Source organism: Mixophyes fleayi, chromosome 12 (assembly GCF_038048845.1).
Source record: "Mixophyes fleayi isolate aMixFle1 chromosome 12, aMixFle1.hap1, whole genome shotgun sequence".
In the NCBI taxonomy this organism is placed as follows: Eukaryota; Metazoa; Chordata; class Amphibia; order Anura; family Limnodynastidae; genus Mixophyes; species Mixophyes fleayi.
In genome coordinates this window covers 33,151,219-33,176,313 of record NC_134413.1, presented here as the reverse complement: position 1 = coordinate 33,176,313, position 25,095 = coordinate 33,151,219, and the positions used below count along the sequence as shown (strand labels likewise).

The 25,095-nt window shown below is 39.6% G+C and overlaps 1 protein-coding gene across 2 annotated transcripts in view; it reads left to right on the top strand.

The window, feature by feature from the left end:
* Positions 1–25,095, top strand: part of LTK (leukocyte receptor tyrosine kinase) — a 178,626-nt gene that overhangs the window by 100,698 nt on the left and 52,833 nt on the right. For both annotated transcript variants that reach the window (XM_075193026.1, XM_075193027.1), the window contains exons 5-13: positions 9,287–9,426; positions 11,128–11,274; positions 13,449–13,549; positions 13,641–13,804; positions 15,617–15,711; positions 15,927–16,025; positions 20,003–20,180; positions 23,702–23,852; positions 24,522–24,653. In XM_075193026.1, the coding sequence (XP_075049127.1) occupies positions 9,287–9,426; positions 11,128–11,274; positions 13,449–13,549; positions 13,641–13,804; positions 15,617–15,711; positions 15,927–16,025; positions 20,003–20,180; positions 23,702–23,852; positions 24,522–24,653 (1,207 nt within the window). The remainder of the gene's footprint in view (positions 1–9,286; positions 9,427–11,127; positions 11,275–13,448; positions 13,550–13,640; positions 13,805–15,616; positions 15,712–15,926; positions 16,026–20,002; positions 20,181–23,701; positions 23,853–24,521; positions 24,654–25,095) is intronic.

Below are 25,095 nucleotides of genomic sequence, written 5' to 3'. Positions count from 1 at the left end.
CCATTGTAAGTTACCACATGTCTGGTGTATAGCCTATTAGGATACTTACTTGACTTTATATTCCAGCATTCTCAGAGTACATTTTGGCAATTTGTATTCTATTGCAATGGCAAGAGTCAGAGCACCACTGTTGCTATATAATCTGTTTTGCTCATTTTTACTTGACTGCACCCATCTAAAGTAGATGTCATTTCAAAGTAATACTAAAATACTACAAGTGCTAAGATTTTAACACTTTTAAATGGTTAATATTAGAATTAACTTAAACCAGCAATCCCACATATAATATTTTTTTCTGTAAATAGCAACTTAAGAACCTTTTAAGCATGTATCTTATAGTCATTTGTTTTAGCTATCCTTCTACAAATTATTGCTTCATTTTTTAAATCTCTTATGAGGTTGCAAAACATGGCTGACAGACATAGTCTCCTATACAGTGACAGGCTCGCCGCTCATGTCATGTGAAGGCAAAGGGGGAAGAAGGAGGGGGGAGAATTTTACACTGCACAGAGCAGGCAGCTCAGATGGGCGTTCCAAAGTCTTTCTGATCACTACATTATGTGCCACGTGACTATGGTTGTCATGGTAGTCCAAGACACTGAGCTGAATTATAAATCATTAATAGCAGCCTGAAGAACAAAATCAAGGGAAAATGGTAAATACATACATTGCCCTTCGTATAGCCTGCCACAGTGATTTATGTTATAAAACCATAGTTACCTACTCTCCCGGAATGTCCGGTAGACTCCCGAATTTCTGGGAGTCCTCTCAAACTCCTGGGAGATCAGGACAAACTTCTGGATCCCATCCAGTTTGGTTAGGTAAAGGGAGGGTGCGGGGCTTAGTGAATCGATTCACGTGTCATTGTGGCCCCACCCCCTGCTGGTATAGGGCAAAATCATGATAACAGCTCAGAGGGCGGGGCTTAGTAGTGCAATTCTCCGATTCCCACCTGCCCCTGGACCTACCGGAAAACAAACTGACAAAATAGGCAAATATGTATTAAAAAAAAATATATATTATTTTTTTTTTCATGGGATTTCTGCTTTAAATTTTATGTTTAGTACACTCTGCAGTGTATTCTCATGAGGTACTGAGGAAAAAAATATTTTAAGGTAAATTGATTGAATATTGTATATTTTTTTCCTTGTTTTAAATATTGTCTAAGTGATTTCCAAAGTTGGCAGTGGCAGTTCCAGTAAACATTCATCATATTGTTGTACTGGTGAATCCATCCAGCCAATAGGGCTTTAGCACTTGAAATGCATCTCTTGTTTTCTGGGCATCGGCTGAGAAAGGTCACAATGAGCAGAATATAGCACTTAGCGGGTCCTCAGTGCATCTTTGCTTATGTGTCACTATGATATGATTCTCAGATAGCTTTTAATGTAATTTATTGTGATGGGAACAGCCATCAACAGTTTAGGCATTCCTACAATTTATTGTTCAGTACTTGTTGTTTTGCATTTAATATTTCTGCAGCTCTGACCATAAAGATATGAACATATAATAAGGTTATGAACCCTCTTTACGGATAAATTTAGAAAAATTTACAGACCAATATTTCTTACTGACAAATTATTTATGAAATTCTAAAAGAGAAAGAAAGAAGTGCCAAATAACTCAAAATAGACCACACATAACTTTATTAAAACCCAAAACAATCGGTGTGTTGAATGCTTTGTAAAATTTAGTAATACATTTATCATATTTGTTTCTAATCTCATTTTTATTTTTTCTTACTGAGAAGTATAAATGTCACATATATTTACTGTTAGTAAATTTACTGACAGTTGGCAACCATGATGTGTATATCTCCAGTTACCTTTACACCACATGTCACTATTTCACAGTTTAGACATAATCATACTTGCCAACTTTCTGATCTCTCTACTCAAGCCAAGAAATAATGTTGAAAACATAATAGGAGAGTTTTAAAAAAAACTGCAGTATCACTTATGTCCACCAGGGGCCTTTCCATTCAAACCATCTATCATCACCGTTTATTTATATATTGCAACTAATTCCACAGCGCTGTACAGAGAACTCACTCACATCAGTCCCTGTCCCATTGGGTCTTACAGTCTAAATTCCCTAACACACACAGAGACAGACTAGGGTCAATTTGTTAGCAGCCAATTAACCTACCAGTATCTTTTTGGAGTGTGGGAGGAAACCGGAGCACCGGAGGAAACCCACGCAAACACAGGGAGAACATACAAATGCCTCACAGATAAGGCCATGGTTGGGAATTGAACTCATGACCCCAGTGCTGTAAGGCAGTAGTGCTAACTACTTAGCCACCATGCTGCCCATCTATTCTCCGTTGAGTTTTTTTAGACTATGTTAGGGTACCGTATTACTATTCTTAAAGACCATACTTGTCTATATGTTATTATTTGAATATATACAATTTGTAATGTGTGTTTTGACAAAAGTAATGGTGGTTATGAAAAGCCTGTGTTTGCCCCTGTCCTAGTTTCTCATTTCTTCTTCCCCCCCTTCTACCTGCCCCCAGGACCCCATCCCTTCTCACCTTCTTCGCTCCCTTTCCGCCTCCACCTGCTCCCACCTCGCTCACCTCTTTAACCTGTCCCTCTCCACCGGCATCTTCCCCTCCGCCTTTAAACATGCTCTTGTCTCACCCATTCTCAAGAAACCCAACCTTGACCCCACCTCACTCTCTAATTACCGCCCCATTTCCCTTCTCCCCTTTGCCTCCAAAATACTCGAGAGACTTGTCTGCAACCGTCTCTCCACCTACCTCTCTGCACACTCCCTCCTTGATCCTCTCCAATCAGGCTTCCGCCCCCTCCATTCCACTGAAACTGCCCTGGTTCAAGTTACGAACGATCTCCTCTCGGCTAAAGCCATGGGCCACTACTCCCTCCTGATTCTCCTCGACCTCTCAGCGGCCTTTGACACCGGTGACCACCCCCTCCTGCTTCACACCCTCCAATCAATTGGCCTCTCTTGGTACCGTCCTCTCCTGGTTCACCTCTTACCTTGCCGACTGTTCCTTCTCTGTTTCTACCTCTGAGTCTCTCTTCCTCTCTTTCAGTCGGGGTCTCTCAGGGCTCTGTTCTTGGACCCTTACTATTCTCACTATACACCTCTTCTCTGGGTGCACTCATCAGCTCCTTTGGCCTCAAGTACCACCTTTATGCTGATGACACTCAACTCTACCTTTCTTCTCCTGATCTCTCTCCCTCTCTTCTCTCCAGGGTATCCACATGCCTCTCTGCCATCTCCTCCTGGATGTCCTCTAGATTTCTTAAACTCAATCTTGCTAAAACTGAACTCATTGTCTTTCCTCCCTCTCGTACCTCCTTCCCCTCTGACCTCTCTATCACTGTTGACAACTCCTCTATCTCCCCTGTTCCCCAACTCCGCTGCCTAGGTGTCATCCTCGACTCCTCTCTCTCCTTTGCCCCTCACATTCACTCTCTCACCAAATACTGCCGTTTCCAGCTTCGCAACATTGCCCGCATTCGGCCCTTCCTCTCCCAGGATGCCACGAAATCTCTCATCCACTCTCTGATTATCTCCCGCTTGGACTACTGCAACCTTCTGCTTATCGGCCTTCCCCTCTCTCATCTCGCTCCCCTTAGATCTGTACTTAACGCCGCTGCTAGGCTTATTTTCCTCTCTCGCCGTTCCACCTCTGTCTCCCCACTCTACCAAGCCCTTCACTGGCTCCCCTTCCCCTACAGAATCCTTTTCAAGCTCCTCACTCTGACTTACAAGGCCCTCGCCAACTCCACTGCTCCCTACATCTCCAACCTTATCTCTATTCACACTCCCTCCTGCCCACTGCGATCGTCCAACGATCGTCGCCTCTCTTCCCCTCTGATTACCTCCTCTCACGCTCGTATCCAAGACTTCTCCCGCGCCGCTCCCCTCCATTGGAACAAGCTCCCCCGCTCCATCAGAACTTCCCCTAATCTGTCCTTTATCAAACGAACATTAAAAACCCACCTTTTCCTAAAAGCCTTCCAGTCTCATGCCTAAACTCCCACGGCTACCTCTCTTTCTCATCCTTTCTTCCCTTCTCCCCCTTCCTCGACTCTGTCTCCATTTCTCTCGTCTCTCCATCTCATCCATGTGTCTGTCTGTCTTCCCCTCCCTTTAGATTGTACGCTCTTTTGAGCAGGGCTCTCCTACCTCCTGTTTCCATCACTTTTAACTGCGCTCTCCAGCTACTCTGCTCACCTCCTCTCGGTCCCTCTGCCCTCTGTCTCCTCTCGCTTTTCTCCGCTCCCCTAAGTGACTCTTAACCCGTCATCCGTGCCCACCCTCTTGGGCCATAGTTACCTGCCTGTACTCACTTTTCCTCTCCCTCCCTCTCTTTCTTGCTGTGCCTGAGCCCCCAGAGTTATAGTGCTTACTGTTACTTGTACTGTGCTGTTTCCCCTTGTACTGTGCCATTGTTTGTCCTTGTACGGCGCTACGGATACTTTGTGGCGCCCTATAAATAAAAATTAATAATAATAATAATAATAATAATATAACGTTTACATATATGTTCCCCTTCCTAAAATCCTGATCCTGCCCTTAATTAGTGCATTGTAATGTTAAATATTGTTTTGGGACAGGCCAAATCTATCTGCCTCCCAACTGTCTTAAATAAAAATCAGAACAAATGAATATGTCGTTGATCCTCCAATGCCATGTTCCCAATCTTCTTAGCCACTTTCCCATTTTGCTGTGCCCAACACCAGTAATTTTTAGTATTACCTTTGGATGATATCATAATCACTGATGCAAATTTGCCAATATCTGAAAGCCTGAATATATTTGGGTCAGCTCCACAAGAAAAACTCTTGACCATGTGAAGCAAAGCAAGTCCTATAAACACTGCTCCACCCTGCTCTGATACATTGTTGGCTGCAAAATTTTCAATTCACAGGAGCATAATGGGTGTCATGGATTGGCACACTCCTATCTGTACAGGTATCACCTAAAAATGCATGTTTGCCTACAATCAACATTTTTATCCTGTTTGTCCCAGTTTTAAAAGGAGTGGGACCAGAGCAGTCAATGGCCAATCAAATCATCAGAATGCTCATAGCAGCACATAGTATTTCAGGAGATGAGTGTGCTGATCTTGAGGCAGTAACGTTTTCACCTGCATGACTATGTTAGTGAGAGCAGGGCTGAATGTGATGGGGAACGTGTTATGATATTGAGGAGGGCAGGATAGTGGAAACACTCTCCGCCTTCGACACAGACCAGAAATGTAAGGTGTCTATTCTACTGACACAGAAAGATTGTGGTGTCTCATGAAACAAAGTCCATAAATCCAATTTATTTTTATTGTTATGCTAAAATGCTTCTCGTCTACACTATGGGGCATTTTCAATTGTTGGCGAAAACGCCAAAACTCTTGCGGCGTGCGCACTATTTCCGTTATTACGGTAATAGTGCGCATAAATAACGTTATTATGGTAGTTTTCTCGCTGGATTTCAGCTCGCAGCTCCCTGAGCCGCGAGCTGAAATCCAGCTTACTATTACCGTAATAACGGTAATAGTTTTAACGCTGGGGGGATTCAGAACAATTGAATATGCCCCTATGAGTGTTCCTGCAAAACATTGCCATAGGCTACAGATGCAGTATGTTTAAAGTAAAATTTGGCTGCCTCTTGTTTTTCAAGGGACAGATCTCTGTCAATCTTCTGAAAAGAAGTTATCACTTATGTATCAGAATTTGGCCGAGGAATACTAGAGCGTGTTCAAGCTGATAAGGGGCATGTCCAGTGCAGATCAGGGCGTGGCCAAGGTTGTCCTGATTTTTAATGTGGGAATTAAGGAATGTCTGATTTTTTTATATACCCTGGTAAAAACAGCATTACCTGCAGATGCAGACTATACAAAGGTGCTTTTCATTTGTCATACATCAGTACATAAAGACTGATTGACTACAATTTGTAAGTGTAGATTGCTCCGTTGTCTTTTAATGTTTGTATAGCATTTATGTTTAGTAACAAGATCATTTTACATTATTCTTTCCTTTGCCTACTCATAAGTATTGGATATGTCAGACAATCTTACAGAGTCGTGAGGAGTAAGTATTTAGGCTTGGCAAAATGTGCCATTGGGAACTGAAATCACTTTCATGGGGCTGGGGATTAAAATTGTAACAGAGTGATGCCCACCCATTTTTAGTTTGGACTCTTAAGTGTCAGTGATCTATTTTTCTGAGACCCCAAAAGAGATGGTTTCTAATAAAATGTATTGAATATCTGAGAGTACCCAAAAATAGATTCTAGAACCCAATAGGGGTCATTGTCCACAGATGCTTAATCATACATGCCCATACTATCCCTAAAACATAGAATTTTGATCACATTGAAGAGCGGTCTAGGAGTGTAGAATAACAAGTTTTCTTCAATATTTGATTATCTGAAGCTTGGACCATCTTGGCACTTAATAACATTTTAGCTCATGGAAAAGTGCCAAGAAGTCTGATCTGGAGAAAGCAGCCTATGAATATTAATGGCAGAACATTGAATATTGCCTGTTTTACTGAACTCACTGTACTCTGTAGATGCAAAGTAGGCTGATTTTAGGGAGGCTTGTACCATATTAATTCCATCAATATCTTAAAATTCTGGTTAACTATTTATCCCTGTTGCACTGATGGGAAATAGCTCTGTAGTTAAACCACAGAGCTGTTAAAAGAACAATATGACTTATTTTAAAGACCTAGGGGTAAATTTATCAAGCTGCGGGTTTGAAAAAGTGGAGATGTTGCCTATAGCAACCATTCAGATCAGGCGCGGGCTGGGAGAGGGAAGCCCGGGGGGCACGCAGACGGCCGCATCACATGAAACGGGATGCGACCGCGACCTAATAGAGGTCTGACTGAGCGGCCCCCCTGCCCACCGGGCCAGCCCGCCCCTGATTCAGATTCTAGTTATCATTTATTTAGTACATTCTACAAAATGACAGCTAGAATCTGATTGGTTGCTATAGGCAACATCTCCACTTTTTCTAACCTGCAGCTTGATACATTTACACACAAGTATTTCCCACCCAGCTCCAGGGTTATAGCAGAAAATCCCCTATGGCAAATATATCAACATTCCTGAAAATTGTGACAAAATCGGCCATGCTTCTGATTTGCATGACCACACTCACATTCTACAGCCTTATGAGACCCCATGGGGAAAGATACTTTTTGGGACCCCTTACGCACTTCCTTTGTCAGAAAAAACATGCATAAATACAGGTTATTGTAATCACTCACTGCCCATCGGGCCCTAGGCAGGAGCCAACGATGCCTTATGGCTGACCTGGGGAGCTCTGGGAAGGAGGATTAAATGAATTTGCACATTCAGACAACTAATATTATTTATCTTCATTCTGTGCTTCTTTGCAGTGTCTGCAGACGAAGTTTGTCTTTCTCCTCAGATATAGACAATACAGGGAAAGGGAATACAGTACAGCTGTCATAACCCAGTGCAAGATATAAAACAACCCTGACTGCTCAAATAAAGACATGTCAGAAACATAGACAGAAGATAAAAGCAGAAAGATAAATCAATGTATTTAGTACTAATTGCCAGAAGACATGTACAAACTTGTAAGCCAAATAAGGTCAACACTTTTAAGAAAAAACTGCTTTGGTTAATCCAATGCCTGAATCTCTGATACCTACCTGCACCTGATGTTACATATCCAAAGTCATTGCCATAATCACCTACTGTCCCGAATTTCCAGAGACATTTCAAGGTTTTAAAGATTTTGTCCCTTTTAATATCTAGGGCCTGATTCATTAAGGATCTTAACTTGAGAAACTTCTTATTTCAGTCTCCTGGACAAAACCATGTTACAATGCAAGGGGTGCAAATTAGTATTCTGTTTTGCACATAAGTTAAATATTGCCTGTTTTTTCATGTAGCACACAAATACTTGATAGCTTATTTGTACACTGAAATTTAAAGTTGATATTTGTGTGCTACATGAAAAAACAGTCAGTATTTAACTTATGTGCAAAACAGAATACTAATTTGCACCCCTTGCATTGTAACATGGTTTTGTCCAGGAGACTGAAATTTGAAGTTTCTCAAGTTAAGATCCTTAATGAATCAGGCCCCTATTCTTCTTCTTTGGGATTTAAAGGCACAAATTACATGGTAATCAACTTCAATAAACATATTTTGATGGTAATGGCCCAAGTTGTACACTGTGTTGTACATTATATTTTCCTGAAAACTATTTTAGTATGTTGTCAACTTTGAAACTACCTGTTTCATTGTACCTCTGTAATCACGTACAACAGTAGTGGCTCAGATACACAATTACCATTAGAGCTTGGTCCATTAACAGAGCTCAGCATAAAGTGGCTTGTCATTGAGGATGGAAAATTGATGATTAATAAAATTAATAATCAGGAGGCTAAATCAACTGGATCAACCAATTAGAGGAGCTTATAGGGGCAGTACATGACTTTGTAGTGTAATCAGTGTTTCCTGTTTTCTGTGCTAATTGAATGATGCCCACAATGGGGTCACAGGCTCTATACCACTGAGGTGTATGTACTGCTCACACTAATAGCCATAAGTCCTGGCCTACTGGAGGGTGTCTAAGGACTGAACTGAGACCAAGTACTCTAAGCAAAGAGGAGGGAGTCTGTCATTCCAGCAAGAGTATGCGTATTAACCGGAACTCACTATTCAAAGAGAAGATCATGCATAATGATCATGCAAATCTGACATATGTCTTCCATAATAAATATCACTCTATACATATTCATCTTATTACAAGTGACATCAATCTTGGGTCCTCAATATTTTGAAATATATTTTGAGTAAACTTACATGCCCAAAAATTCACTGTCAGATAGTATAACTTGTCCTATTCAATGGTATATAAAAGAATATGAATTGATTTCCAGTCTAATATAGAAAAGATGATGTTTTGGGATTTAAAAATGTTCATGCAAACTGCCATTAGAGCACAGTTATATTTGTATGGCAGAACTGCATCATTCAAATTGTTAGAATCCAATTGGCAGGTTTATAAATGCACTGTGTTATAGTTTAGTAAAACATTGTGTGATTGTGTTACTGTTCCATAATGGAGGCGACAGCAACATAGAATTCTATTGCTTAGAAGTTCTTTAGCACAGTTACAATGGTGTCCTGCTGGAGCTGTCACAAGCCTTACATTGTCCCTGAACACACTTCTTGTTATGCATTGCATACCATGTCTCTTTATGGCCACATGGGTAGCTTTGAACCTAGAAATAATGTGTTATTTGTGTTCTGGTTTGTGTAATAGATCTCACTGGAAGATGCTGACCACGGAGATCGGTAGAATGGATGAGCCCTTTCAGATCTCTCTGAATTACAATTTTTCTGCTTTGAAAACAGATAACTTCCTTGTTCTGGATGCTCTCCATCTCACAAACTGCTTTGATGGTAAGTTAATTAAGCAGATTAGCGAGATTTTATTTGTTATGTACATTTATTTCAAGATGTAATTAACTGGGGCCAGAACACCTTCTTGTCATTAATCAACATCTCTTGCATGTCAGTGTTTTCCAGCTTTAAGTGGGTGGGGTTAAAACAATCGGTAGCAAATCTATGGCCAATCAGATAATCAACATGCCACAGCAGCACCGTTTATTTCAGATGAGTGTGCTGATTTTGTGAGAGGCAGTGACTTGTCCACTATTGTGATTGAGTAAGTGAGTGCAGGCTTTTGTATAACAGAAGCAGTTATGATGTGCAGAGGGTAATGGAGGCCAACAGAAAGCCACTGACTGAGAATGGAAGGAACTTCTGGAATATTATGTGTGTTATCCCATATCATGTCCTCAAACATTACATTGTTGGGTATTTTTACAGAAGTCCCATCTGTTTTTCAAGAGGCTTATTGGAATATATTTCTCAGGTTGCATTGTCTGAAAATCTACCTTTTGTTTCTCATTGTTCTACTGGGATTATGTTTAATGAGATTATCTGGCTCTTCACAACAGTATCTAAAACAACCTGCACTGATGAGATCAACATCAGTCTCCAGGTGGATGATCTGTGTCAGCAGAGCCCAGTTTTATGCTCTAAAAACCATGTGGGTGGGTTATTGACTCACAGACTGCTATGTAAATGTAATTATCAGTAGTCACTTTGTGTGCTACTTAAAAATCATGTTCAACGGTTTTAATTTATCATTAACTCCTGCTTGAGTAAGATAAAATCCACTATTTAGTCAATGGTTAAAACCATTTATATCATATGTGAGTGCTTGGCAATTCCAATCAATCAGAACAGGGTATGTATGAGATCCTGCATAAAATCAACACAAAGGCAATATTATATGCTGGACAATTGTTTTTTTTTATGCCCAGCTTTTATTTTTGGGTACTCTCTTTTATTTGTGTGGACTACTGCTCTGTCACAATAAAGCAATTCAGCTGAATCACTCTCGTTGAAGGAGAAGGATTCTCCAAATGATTAGGGTTACAAATTCCTGCCACCGCTGGAGTTACAATCTGCCCCCACTGAAGTGACTGAGGGCTTATGAACTGCACTTTTGTACCTGGAAAATCGCAGCGTTCAATCCCATGTGACTCAACCCTAAGTATTTACCTATTCTGATGTACAATGTGAGGAATACAATAAAGGAAGGATTGTTACAGTGTGTACACTGTGTAGGTTTGGGCATTTCACTGTTATTAGCTGAATATTTTCCCCCACAGACAGGTTTAACACAACTTCAACATAAATTAAACAGCAGAGTTAACCCTGTTCTACATGTTTTACATCATGCTCTGAGGTGCCCCATTTGTTCCAGTTAAAGATCGAAAATGTAGGACAGTGATGGCTAACCTGTGACACTCCAGGTGTTTTGAAACTATAAGACCCAGCATGCTTTGCCAGTAGATAACTAGCTGATAACTGGCAAAGCATGCTGGGGCTTGTAGTTTCACAACACCTGGAGTGTCACATTAGCCATCACTGATGTAGGCCATAATTAGCTAATACTTGTAACACCCCATAACCACAGAGTTTAGCTCAAGTGAACATGCATATATAGGAAAGCAAGAGCTGACTTTGTCTTTGGGTCAAGAAAGATGCTAGTGCTTAAGGGGTTAATATCTTAATTTTTCTGGTTTTCAGAAAACATTCTTCCTGCAGGTGCCCACTGCAGCTTTGAAACAGGCGCGTGTGGCTGGACTGTGAACAATACGACAGGTGGTGGGTGGACATATACAGACTCTGCGCAGATGAACCGTGGAGACAGTGCTCACTCGCCAGTTGCAGAAGGTAACAACAGAGACAGACATTGTTTTAGGGTTCTTCCAAATGCACAAGATTTTCTTAGACAAGAACTAGGCTGATCAGAAAATGAGTACAAAATATAAGGTTTCTATCCAGATAAAGTAGGACAGGATATAATCAAATGAGCGCTATTGGAAATATTCCTATGTATTAAAGAAACCGATAACCATAAAGAACTCACATCCGTCCCTGTCACATTGGAGTTGACAGTCTAAATTCCCTAAGATTGAGAGACTGAGAGATATCAATTTAATAGCAGCTAAATAACCTACCAGTATGTTTTTTGAGTTTGGGAGGAAACTGGGGCACCCAGAGGAAACAAACACAAGGAGAACATACAAACTCCTCACAGATAAGGCCATGGTCAAGAATCGAACTCATGACCCCAGTGCTGTGAGGCAGAAGTGCTAACCACTTAGCCACTGTGCTGCAGATCACCATTGTTTAAAAACTGTTACTTTATTATTCACATATTAAATTGTAACAACAGGAGATGTCTTCAGACAAACCAACGCTCAAGGTCTGTATTGTTTCAAAATTAATCACAGCATTCCACAAATAATGTCACAACTACAAAGAATCGATTGAAAAGGGGTAGTTCCAATTTAACTGGTCAATAACTCAATTAAGCAGTCATATAACTTTACTGGTTATTGAGACGTGACAATTCCGTATATTAGAATATCCAATATTAGTTTTACTGATTATTGAGAGATGATATTGAATTCTAAAAGAAAAATTCCAGTTTAAACAATTCAAAGAGTGTATGAGCATAAAAAAAGGAGAAAATGTCTTGTATGCTTGGAATAAATATATAATTATGGCATCAAAGAGGTAAGTGCATTTGAAAAATATATCATTAAAGTAAAAATTTCATTCCAGTTCAATGATGTGAGAAACAAGTGGAGCACATACTTCATAAGTGTCCAATAATTTTAATCAAAGTACCTAATTGTTAATTAAGCAAAATGAATTCATGGTATCCGTTGCAGAAATATGCATCAAGACATGATCATGTCCTATTCTTAATTGTTTATATGGATGAATTGTGATACTGGACTTGTATAATAATTATCATAATTCATTATCATCTCTCAACAATCAGTGAAACTAATAATGAACATTCTAATATGTTAAGCTGTCATGTCTCAATAACCAGTAAAGCTATATGACTCTGTTGAATTGAATTATTGACCAATATGATATAGATCATTTGTTATATTGTCTGTTTGTGAAATTTTCATCAATAATGGTAGATTCATGTTTTTATTATTAGCTAAATCGAACTACTCCCTTTTCAATTGTTTCTCTGTAATGGAGACATAATTTGTGGAATGTTGTAACTCATTTTGAGACAATACAGGTCTTGTCCATTGTTTGGTCTGAAGACAACCCCTACTGTTTGTAGTAATTATAAAGAGGCAGTTTTTATTAGGTGTTTGCACATTCGTCGAATTTTCACATTTAATTGGAACCCCTGATTATCGTGATCAGAAACTGAGGACTTTCTACTGTGGTTTTCAGTTGGATTGCCAAACTACTGTATCTGTGAGCAATCTGGACAAAAACCAAAGTGGTATATAGTACACCTGTAGTGTATACCAGATGTCCTCAAGTTTATGGTATTATGTATCTGTTTATAACTGGAAAAATTTACAAAGGACACAAATGTGTGACCGTTTTTCTTAAGTCCTCCCCAAAATGTATACATTTATTCCAAGTGCCCCTAATGTGTCTAAATGTATGAAACAAGCCCTTTTACTAAAACTTTATTTTAATAAAAAATGTCCATATACAACATCTTGAAAAAGCTTGGTTCACATACAGTGGGAGCAGCCATATTGTGGCCTGATCAAATATTTAAAAGAATAGGGGCTATCAGTTCACTAGGAACTTCATGAATGAGTGATGTCACTGGTTCATAGGCACTTGATTGGTTCATTTGATTCAGTCCACAATATGACTGTCTCCACTATATGTAGTTGATGCCTTGATGATCTTGTGTGATCTTAAATCTGTTGTGATTTATAAAAATGTCTGAGACAGTCAGTTATTTCATATACCCTTACAATAACATCACTTTGACAGGTAACATGGACACGCTTAAAAAAAAATTTCATCATCCCAAATGACTGTTTAATCGTGTTTTTTTCTTCAAGGATATTTTCTTTACCTGCATATAGAGAGTGAGCGGAATGATAGCACAGCAAGTGTGTACAGTGACAGTATACCTCCCGTGTTGCCCAACAAAGTCTGCCAGGTATGTATATTCTTTGCAAAGTATACAGTTGATGAAGCTGAAAATATTACAGTGAATTAATGTGGTCAAATGCTTTTTCTATCCCATTTAGTTCACTTTTAAGTTTCTTGTGCATGGCATCTTCAATGGGTCTCTAGCAGTGTATGCCCTGGAAGAAAACACATTGAGGAGCTCAGATAAATTGTGGCACACGGATGTAACTCACAGTGATGTTTGGTCTTCAGCGACTCTCAAGGTTCCACAGTTCAAGAACAGGTTTGAATGGTCATATTATGAAGAAACAAGAAATATGTATAAGCATAGTGAGCATGTATGCAACTCTGTGATGTTGTGTTTTACAGGGATAGAGCAAATTCTTACCATAGAGGAAGCTACTCCTTTTCAGAGCACACACTGTCTGGCTTGATAGTCTATATGACAAGACAAACTCTATGCTTATGTAGTATCTTGTTTAATTACATGCCTAGCTTTGTCTCTTGATTAGATCTATATAAACTCAACCTATATATAACGTTGATAACATAACATTAGACATTTAGTCTTAATCTTAACACTCATCTGTCTAATAAAAGACACAACAACGAATTATTGGCAATTAACTTTTCATTATTGAAATAACCGGATATGGTGGCGGGAGAACACTGAACGGCCTTGTCCATTACCTAAGTGCACCCTTTGTAGTTTATCCTTAAACTGGGACAACAATCCCCAGGCATTCCAGAACCCACACCCTTCTGGGCTAATTGTAATGCACCACAAGCCAGCCCAAAGGGGCTGTACTTGCACCAAACCTAAGCCGACTCTTAAAAGTACAAATGCTTCAGTAACATCAATGTGCACTTCACCAACTTTGCTTATGACTGTACAGTGTTCTCCTGCCATGCTAAAGGCTGAACCAGCCTCAGGACCAAAATCCAGCATCGAGCCTGCACACTAAATGGCCCATCATACCTCTAGAGCTGAACCAGCACTCGTACCATACCACGGCCCGCACACCAAGTGGCTCATTATACCTCCAGTGCTGAACCAGCACACCCTTACTATACCATGACCCGCGCACTAAGTGGCCCAATATACCACTGGGCCTGTACCAGTACCCGTACCATACCACAGCCTGTGCACCAGGCGGCCCAACATACCTCCAGGGCTGTACTAGCACTTCCGTACACTACCATGAGCCTGCGCACCAAGTGGCTCATCATACCTCCAGGCCTGTACCTGTGCCATACTTAGAGAACAGTATCCAAGCGCCAAGTGGCCCATTGAAGACTCGGGAAATGTCAGTCTTAACATAGGGCACATCAGCAGGAAGGTTGTACACCGCAACCAGCTAACGAATACTGGATCCGGGAGTCGGGAATGGGAGGGAAGGATGCTTTTCTGGAACCAAAAGAGCTGTATGACTCCTCCCTGATCTTTTATAACCTGCTCCTTTTCCCCTGCCACCCTTATGACTCTAACATGGCAAAACCGCACCTTCCCTAAAAAGAGATCTTCAATTTCTGCACAGTCAGGTAGAGCTAGATACACTCTGATAAAGAGTGTATCTAGGTAATGATTCCATTGGCCTATTGCATCCACTCCAGAGGAAAATAAAATGTACACATAGGCGACCATGTCCTTTAAACACTACATTTCATTTCATGTTTGGCCAAATAATGACCTGCCTGATCGTTTGAGGGACTTAAGGAAGAGGCCCCATTCATTATCCATGATAGCATAGACGTCAGCCTGAATCATTTCATCTAGAAGATTTTTGTCTGTTTGTGAATTTACCCAGGGCTTAATTTTGATTTGCATTAATTATGGCACGTATGAGAATGTCTATCTATCATTGAATGCAATATACATCTAACATTTTAGTACATATGTAATTAAAAAAAAAATAATGGAAAGAGAAATAATCTTTCTTTTATGACATTGAGGTACAGATCGTGAAGCTGACTTTTAACTTTGCTGAACACCTCAATGTCAGTTTCTTCAGATAGAGGTCTCCTTTTGACTTTCTCTATAAATTCCACTGTACGACTTGGAGACTTTGCTGATCGTGTTGCTATATTCCATCAGATTTCGCATGCAGTTGATGGCCACATGGGGCTGGAATTCATTCTCGCACATCATTGTGGATAATATCACCTTTTCTGCAGACTGTTTTCAATCCGGTAAGTCTTGTGGAAGTCTGGACAATACATCGCTTTTGCAGTAATTACTTGGAAATGTGTTTTGTATGAGATTGTTTGATCTGCTTTGCCTTAGTGTATTCTACATTTTCAGTGTGAACTCTTGATGCCTTCTATTACAATTCCTAGAACTGTCATGTGGATTTCTTACATTTAGGCAAGTATGAGCTTGTTTGTATATATTTTTATTGCACCAGGAAGAATAGAAAGCAGTTCTGAAGAACAGGAAGGATCGCAAGAGACAGACCCATGGGAAGACCAGAATCTAAGCCCTCTGTCGGAACCTACGTACAGTGGTTAGTATCCAAGAATGCAAAAATATATTTTTCTCATAGCTACTAAATGTACTGAGCTATGTATGTATTTTTACTATGCAGATCTTCATAATTCCTCTTTTCTTCTTTTTCATTGTCTTATGTTTTGCCGATTACTGATTTAATAGTTTCCTAGAAATCAGTATGTGAAGAATGTCCCAAGCATAAATACCCATAAAAGTGACACAACTGGATTTATTTTGTCTCATTTACTTTAGAACATCTCCACATTTTAAGAGGCCATTATTCCTGTATGTATGTTTCAGTTTCTGGCCATTTGCCCCTTTGGTATTTTACACAAATATCCCATTCAGATAGTGGCACATTTATACAATGTGTTCACAAAAAAGTGACATTGATGATATTTATGAACAACATACCATGTAATACAACCTATAGAGATCTGTTAAAGTTAGGAGCAAAGCAAAAAAAAATTTATCAAATTTGCTCGTTTTTTTACATGCAGAAAAAATACCGGCTGCTTTTTTATGTAGCACAGTTATACTGGACAGCTTTATGTTTACACTGCGATTTACAGCTGACCAATGCCACGCTCCCCTCCAACTCCAAATATGTCTGCACATGTTACATTGTTCCCTTTTTTTTCTTCGCTTCTTACTCTAAATCAGGCCCATAAATGTTAAAATGTGTTTCTTACTATATACAAACAGGAAAAATACAGTTGGGAAAATTGGGTTCTAGCTTAAAGATCTGCTCCATTTTTAGTTTTAGGGACTGCTCTTTTTTATCTTAATAGCCGATCGACCTTTAGCATAAGGGCATGCTCCACCTCTAGTTGAAGCCTATTTACATTTATAGTTTAAAGGTCACATTCATTGCTAGAATAAGGATCTGCTTCGTCTGTAGTTTAAGAGTGTGTCTCATCTCGAAATTAAGAATCTGCTCCATCTTTAGTAGAGATGGGCGGGTCCGGTTCTCCGAGAACCGAACCCACCCGAACTTTGGGTATCCGAGTACCGAGCTGAGCAGCTCGGTACTCTCCCGCCCATTCCGAATCCAAATCGAGGCCGAACGTCATTGTGACGTCGTCGGATCTCGGGGCTCGGTTCTCGCGATACTTCAACTTTATAAATACACGCCTCCACAGCAATCCATCGCCATTTGACAGAGGGAGAGAGCAGGGTGTAGTCATAGGCTAATTAGAGCAGCGACAGAGAATACAATATTGTTCTTGCAATTGCTCTAACCAAAATCGCTAGTGCAGAGAGGAGGATAGAGGTTTATTATTTTTTCTTCATATTTGGCACTCCCCAGCGCTTTTGGGGTGTCCCCCATAATTGTGCATAAATATTTCTGGCTGTCAAAAGTCATATCTGTCAGCAATATCTACTAAATAATTTTTAGCACTCCTCAGTGCTTTTGGGGTGTCCTCCCTAATTGTGCATTAATATTTCTGGCTGTCAAAAGTCATATCTGTCAGCAGTATCTACTAAATAATTTTTAGCACTCCTCAGTGCTTTTGGGGTGTCCTCCCTAATTGTGCATTAATATTTCTGGCTGTCAAAAGTCATATCTGTCAGCAGTATCTACTAAATAATTTTTAGCACTCCCCAGTGGTTTGCACTCAGAATGGATTCAAAGCAGTCCACATATGATCTGAATGAGCAACCAGGTTCTGTCACCAGTCCTGATGTTAGTGTTCCCAGTACGTCATCTGGCCAAGGCGATGTCAAACAACAGAGTGTTTTCAAATTAGTGCAAAAAACAAAAACCAAAAAATTTTTTACTGTATTGAAGCGAAAAAGAAGTGTAACTGAGCAAAAGTTAAGTGACGATAAAAAAAAAATTGCAAGCATGCCATTCTACACACGCAGTGGCAAAGAGAGAATGAGGCCTTCACCTTTGGCTATTAGTGGCAGATCCCAAAAAGTTACCCAGCCTACAATTGGTGCACAACTACTGTTACGCGTCAAAGCCGAGCTGCAAGATAACAGTGAGGCATTACAGGAGAATATTTGCTCTGATTCACAAATGACAACAATCCCTGTGGAGAGTCCATCCAACAGTGGGATGTCTAATCGTGAGCATTCTGCTGATGTGTGCCTTAATAGCCCGAGTGTAGCCGGTGATACCCAAATTGAGGATGCCACTTTGGAATTAGAAGAGGATGAGGGGGAGATTTGTGTAGGCGACTAGGGCGCTAATGATGATGTTGATGATTATGATGCAGACAGATACCAAATTGCCTTTCTCAATTTCTATTTATATTCTAGATTATATAACGGCTGAATAGTTTTCTATTTTACTCCTAGTGGAGAGAGGATCTGATGCAGACAGATACCAAACTGCCTTTGTCCATTTCAATTTATATTGTACAGTATATAACGGCTGAATTTATTAGTATTTTATACAAGTGGAGGGGGGCCTAGAGAGACAGAAACCAAACTGGCTTTCTCCATGTCAATTAATATTGTACAGTCTATAATGGCTGAATTTTTTGGTATTTTATACAAGTGGAGGGGGGCCTTGAGAGACAGAAACCAAACTGGCTTTTTCCATTTCTTTACATATTTAACTATAAGTGTAGGGTGTAATATACATTCAAAGACGATGGCTGCATTGCCAATATGCATAGATGGAGAGGAAGACAATCTGTTTTGTGTGTAGAATAGGCCTACCAACGAAGAATTAAACTGTTTTTTTGGATGATTTATTACCTCAACAATTAGATTACTTGTCTCTAAAACAGTTGGAGCACTAAATTGAGGTTAATTTAGGCCCAAAAACATGGATTTTCCAAAAAAATAGCAAAACAAAACCAAACAAAACCAAAACCAAAACACGCAATGGCAGTTTTGCAAAACCAAAACCAAAACACGACGGTAATCCAGATCCAAAACCGAATCCAAAACCAAAACACGGGGGTCAGTGACCATCTCTAATCTTTAGTTTAAAGGTCTTCTACAGGGCCTACTTTATTTCTATCCTATGGCCTCTTCCAAAACTAGGGAAATGCCCAGCTTTACCTCTACCTTAAGGGCCCTAGTTGTATTTTACAGTTCTCCTCCATCTCTAGATTAACAGTTGTCTCCATATCTAGATTAAGAGTTGTCTCCATCTCTAGATTAAGGGTCTTCTCCCTTTTTAGAATAAGGGTTGTCTCCATCTCAAGGTTAAAGGTTGTCTCCATCTCTAGATGAAGGGTCGTTTCAGTCTCTAGATTAAGGGTCGTCTCCATCTCTAGATTAAGGGTCATCTCCATCTCTAGATTAAGGGTCGTCTCCATCTTTAGATTAAAGGCCGTCTCCATCTCTAGGTTAAGGGTCATCTCCATCTCTAGATTAAGGGTTGTCCGCCTATCTAGATTAAGAGTTGTCTCCATCTCTAGGTTAAGGTTCTGCTTCAATGCTTACCTGACCATTTATTTACCTTCAAGTATCGTGTAAGCAGTGGCAGATTCTAATAGGGTTGGATTTGGGAAACAGTGTATTCCCTTTGGAGCACATGGTTAATCTTCATATATGTATTCTAAACAGTTGCATAGAGCAGTCATTTTTCTTGGTAGAAAATTTGAAAGTACATCTACTTTGTTACATTGTTTTCAAACAGTAAACAATTGATAGAATCGATGGCTCTTCTTATAAAATATGTTTCAAGCAACTCTTTCACAAACGTTTACACAAAACAAACTGCCTCATTATCCTCAAAGTACAAAGGCTTTCCTATTTTGTTGAATATTAAAATATTTGCAGTTAAATCTGTAAAGTAATTACACTGGCAGAAGAGTGCAGTGAAGCAGAGAAGCAGTAGGTATTGTTCAGAGTATGGACTCATGAGAAATATAATGTTATCTATGTCATTCTATGGCATGGTAGATGTATGTTTTAATATAGACACCGTAATATTTTTACAGTTGTTTATACAACTACTCACACCACTTAGCATTGTGATAATATATAGACTTGTACTTACAATAGCTACATCTTCTTTTCACACAGAAGAGGAAGAAGATATGTATTGGTGGTTTACTTCTTGTGGTGCCAGTGGTCCCTATGGTCCTACCCAGGCACAGTGTAACAACGCATACCGCAACACCAACCTGTCTGTGATTGTGGGGAAAGACGATTCGCTAAAAGGTGTCCAAATGTGGAGAGTCCCATTTACCAAAGTCTACACGTGAGTAGCGACTGCACCACTAAAATGTGACCATATAGAGATCATTCAGTGCCTTAAAACACAGCAGGCAATATACAAACAAAGAAATCACCATATAGCTCATTAAACAGTCTAAGAACTTTGAGCATGATTCCCCAATAGCATTTCTCTATCTCATAAGAGTGATTTAAAGTTGTGAATGTTAGAAAGCCAAATTCTATTGAAAAGCAATGTCATTGAAATACCAGATATGTTAATGTCCTCTCAGTTCATAAATTGTGTAACTGCAAGTTGCGTAATTGTAAAAAGAAGGTGAAAGAGCAGGTAAACCATAACTCTGAAAAGCTGATTTAATGAGGGCTTGGCCACAGAAAAAAAGCTAATCAGAGTGCAACAAGATAACATGGATTACACATAGACAAGGTTGACAGAGGGTAGCAAGACCCCCTCACATGACAGACAGTTCCAGGAATATTTATGAGCATTTTCTACTCTTTCCAGCAATGGCCTTGTGATGAGAATGACCTTTCCAATACATCTTGGGGTATATTTACTAAACTGCAGGTTTGAAAACTGGAGATGTTGCCTTTAGCAACCAATCATATTCTAGTTAATATTTATTTAGTACATTCTACAAAATGACAGCTAGAATCTGATTGGTTGCTATAGGCAACATCTCCACTTTTTCAAACCCGGAGTTTAGTAACTATACCCCCTTGTGTCTTCTTATTATTGTAAGTTGCCATTGACTAGGATCAGGGCACCTTTTTGTTATCGGGCTCCATCTCCTGCACATCCATGTGTCCTCGGTTTTCATGTGGAGAGGGATAGAAAAATGTATAGATGATCAGAATACAATACATACTCATGATTCCAATTTTGGTGAGACTGCCCAGATATGTGGACTCCAAAAGGAGTGTAGTTTACAGGGAAAAGGTTGGTGCTTCATCAAAAAGTTGAGTTTAGTAGGGCAGTGTTAGGTGAATTGCACAAATCAAGTCTTGGGGCTAGATTTACTAAGCTGGGGGTTTGAAAAAGTGGGGATGTTGCCTATAGCAACCAATCAGATTCTAGCTTTCATTTATTTAGTACCTTCTACAAAATGACAGCTAGAATCTGATTGGTTGCTATAGGCAACATCCCCACTTTTCCAAACCCGCAGCTTAGTAAATCTAGCCCTTGGACTTATTTTGACATTGACTGGATAAATGTTGGCATGCATGAACATCCTCACTGTGACACCTAGTATTTCAGGTTATGACTGTGCTGATCTTGAGGGAGACAGTGGTCTGTTAACTCATGTGATTGTGTCAGTGACTACATTTAATACGGGCTGTGTCATGATGGGAAAATGAAAATGGCAGCAAGCAAGAAGTTAAAGACTGAGAGACTGCTATTGAAAGGACCTTCCCCCAACATGTTGTGATGTTAATCACGCAGGAAGATTCAGGTGTCACATGCACCTCAATATGAAATGAAGTTCGTAAATCCTACTTTTTTTCCATTTAGATTATAGATTAGGGGGTAAATGTGTTAAAGTCCGTTTTTTTCAACTCGCCGGGAATCGGTGAGTTGACAGATAAAATTTAAAGCGGCGCTGGCTTGTAAATGCAAACTTGCCTTTACAAGCCAGCGCCACTTTAAATTTTAGCTGTCAACTCGCCGATTCCCGGCGAGTTGAAAAAAACGGACTTTAATACAGTTACCCCTAGATTACAACTAAATGCGCAGGATCCGATATACAGATTAAGGCTCATTTACAAAGGGCAAAAGTTAAAAACACCTAAAAATATGCATAGTGAAAGAGAGAAACATCGCTTCAAAGTCCATCCTATTGACACTCTATGACCTCTGCCTTTATTCATATAAGCTTTTCAGTTCACTCCTAAAATACTGGTAGGATTAGCTTCATACATATCTTAAGTTACTCATGGGAGTGAGGACACATCAAGGCTGCTGGAATGCAGGTAGAATGTCATTCAATCTCCATCACAAACATCACCTCTCCTCAAGATGTTTATTGAGACCCTGTAAGTGGCAACATAGAAAATGGCTTCAGAGGGTGCTAGTCAGCCCAGTTTTCCCACCTGAATTTATTGTGAGATGTTCAGTAAACCAAAATGACCAAAATCATGGTTGAATGGGGTGGATTTTGCCAAAGGCTCCTGATGTGCTCTGAACATGCAGTTGTGAGGACTCCATAGAGTTAATACTGCCGCTAGTACGTTATGCTGGTATGGTCTGCCAACTTGACTATCAGATCAGCATAACTGCAGATGGAACCATGGCAATTTCAGATGAATTCATCTTGTTTTGAGTACTTATTCTAAGAGCTACATATTAGCACCTGGTTCCTGAGATCACTACTGTAACTAGGGCAACTGAAGTAAATCAAAGTGGGATAACTGACACCAAATATGTGAGTGACATCCTGCAAATAATGACTACTTATGTTTATTTCAGATACAAGTTACAAAGTGTACCCTGATTCACTTTCAAGCTCTTTTGCTCCAGACATTTTCCGTGTCTCCAAGTAATTTCAATGGAAAACTTTGAAAATGAAAACTAGATGATGTAATAGAGACAAGAGTGACATTAGTTTGATGAATTGGCACTAGGGCGTCTGTAACGCTCTCTGTTAATGATTAACGGTTTTGAGATACAGTGAAGACTTTTTTTTATTTGTCTTGCATGCTCTACTGACAAAGGTGTATGTTCAGATTTGAAGATATTCCATATAGGAAAGCACTTTTATAATTAATATCTCTTGCTGAAAAAGGCTTCACGTATAATTATTAACTAAACCTAGAGACGTTACAACCCCCCCCCCCCCCCTTTGCACCACTGCAAAGTGTATGTACAGGCTAGCAGCTAGTAGTAGTTACAAACTGGACTAAGTAAGAGCCCGTGAGGGAGATTGAGATTAGTCATATCAGCCAGAACATGCCCATCATCAGAACGAGGTACCTATGCACCTTAAAACAATGCTATATATTTTATTCAGCTGCATTGCATTCAGCGTCGGTGATAATTGTGCATCAAGTACCAAACACAATTTTGCTACGTTTTCTAAAATTTTATAGATAAATGGTCTGAGGTTTTGGAAATGACGCCAATTAAATGTAATCTTACTTTTTTGTATTCAAAGGATAATGTCACCCAAAACTGAAAATTCAGTTTTATGTGAAGTCTCATAACTTATAAAATATCACAGAATATTACATAACTGGTGTCCCGTGTTTCGACCTGAACCAACGGGTTCCCATATCTCTGCGAGGTCGGGCGATGCTCTCCTTGCTCCTGACAGTAACGCGTAATCAGTCGGTTGTCAGTCGACAACATGTTGCCTGTATGATAAAAGTCAGCCTCAGCAGGAGTGAGAAGAGAAATATCAAACTAAGGGGGAACCCACCATATCGGGTGGAACTCCGGACCCCAGGAAAGAAACATCATATTATATTATATATCTTATGAAACAATGCCCAAAGCTGAATTTTGAGCTCCACCAGCAGACTGCTATAAATGCACTCTTCTAATTTCAGAATTTCTGCATATGGCGCAGCAGGAGGTAAAGGAGCCAAGAACCACAACAAACGTTCTCATGGAATCTTCATGTCTGGAGTATTCAACCTCCAGAAAGATGAGTTGCTCTATATTCTGGTTGGTCAGCAAGGAGAAGATGCATGCCCTGGGGTATATATTTATTTTATTGGTTATGGGTTGACTTTATTATTCTGCAGCATGAAACAATTAGATGAAATATGAATTGTACAGAATACAAGTAATCTATACAAGTTCCTTTATTCAATATGAACTTTATCATTCATGGGGGCGTATTCAATTCTTCCATTTCCGCGGCGCGTTTAAACTATTACCGTACCGTTATTACGGTAATAGTTAGCTGGATTTCAGCGAGAAAATTACCGTAGTAACGGTTTTTCCATGCACTATTACCGTAATAACGGTAATAGTGCGCGGACCGCGTGATTTTCGGCATTTCCACCGACAATTGAATACGCCCCATAGAGTATTCATTATTTCATGTAGCATAAGCCAACATACATCACTTTATTAAGATGAATTTACTGAATTGTTAAATGAAGAAGATTCTCCTTCCCTGAAGACAAATGAAGGCTCATTCACAGGGATCTTGTTTCTAATCCTAGACTTGTAGGTCTAACACCAATAACTCACTAGATAAAATAAATCTATTGAAGTTTAAAGTAAATTTTTTAGATTTTTACAAAGATCTTCCTAATATAGGCTTCAGATATAAAAGGTTCATCACACAACTACTATATACAACACGTGGTGCAACATTTGTGTATGATGATTACTCATTGATTACTTTCTATATCCTAGAAGAATAATAGGACCCAAGGAATATGCATGGGGGAGTCATCCATTATCGAGGATGAATACAGAGAAAAAAAAAGTCTTGCAGTCTGGGCAGGAGGAGGAGGCGGTGGAGGGGGAGCTACCTATGTCTTCAAGGTTAGAATATTATTTGTCTATAATGTGTCTATTTTGAAATAATTTAAACCTTTTAGGTTTGTTGCATATATAACTACTTTTTAAAATGTGTGGTCAGGATAGAACAATTAAAGGCAGAGTACCAATTTTCCATTGTTTGTGACTAGCAGATAACGGTCACTTTGCCGCTGCTAGCAGATAACGGAGAGGAATGAATAACAGTAGGTGGAAACCTACAGGGAAAGTGGAGGCGTTAATCAGGGAGTGAGCTGAAGAATAAAAACCAAATTGTTTTCATTACATTTTACTACCTAAGATTTTAAAGAAGTCCAGCCGCATATTTTCATTCTGTAGATTAACCACCCTTTCTCGAACCATCAGACACAGATGTCCCAGATTAAGGATCCCAGCAATATCATCATCTTTGCCACACTGGGCTTCACGGTGGCTCAGTGGTTAGCAC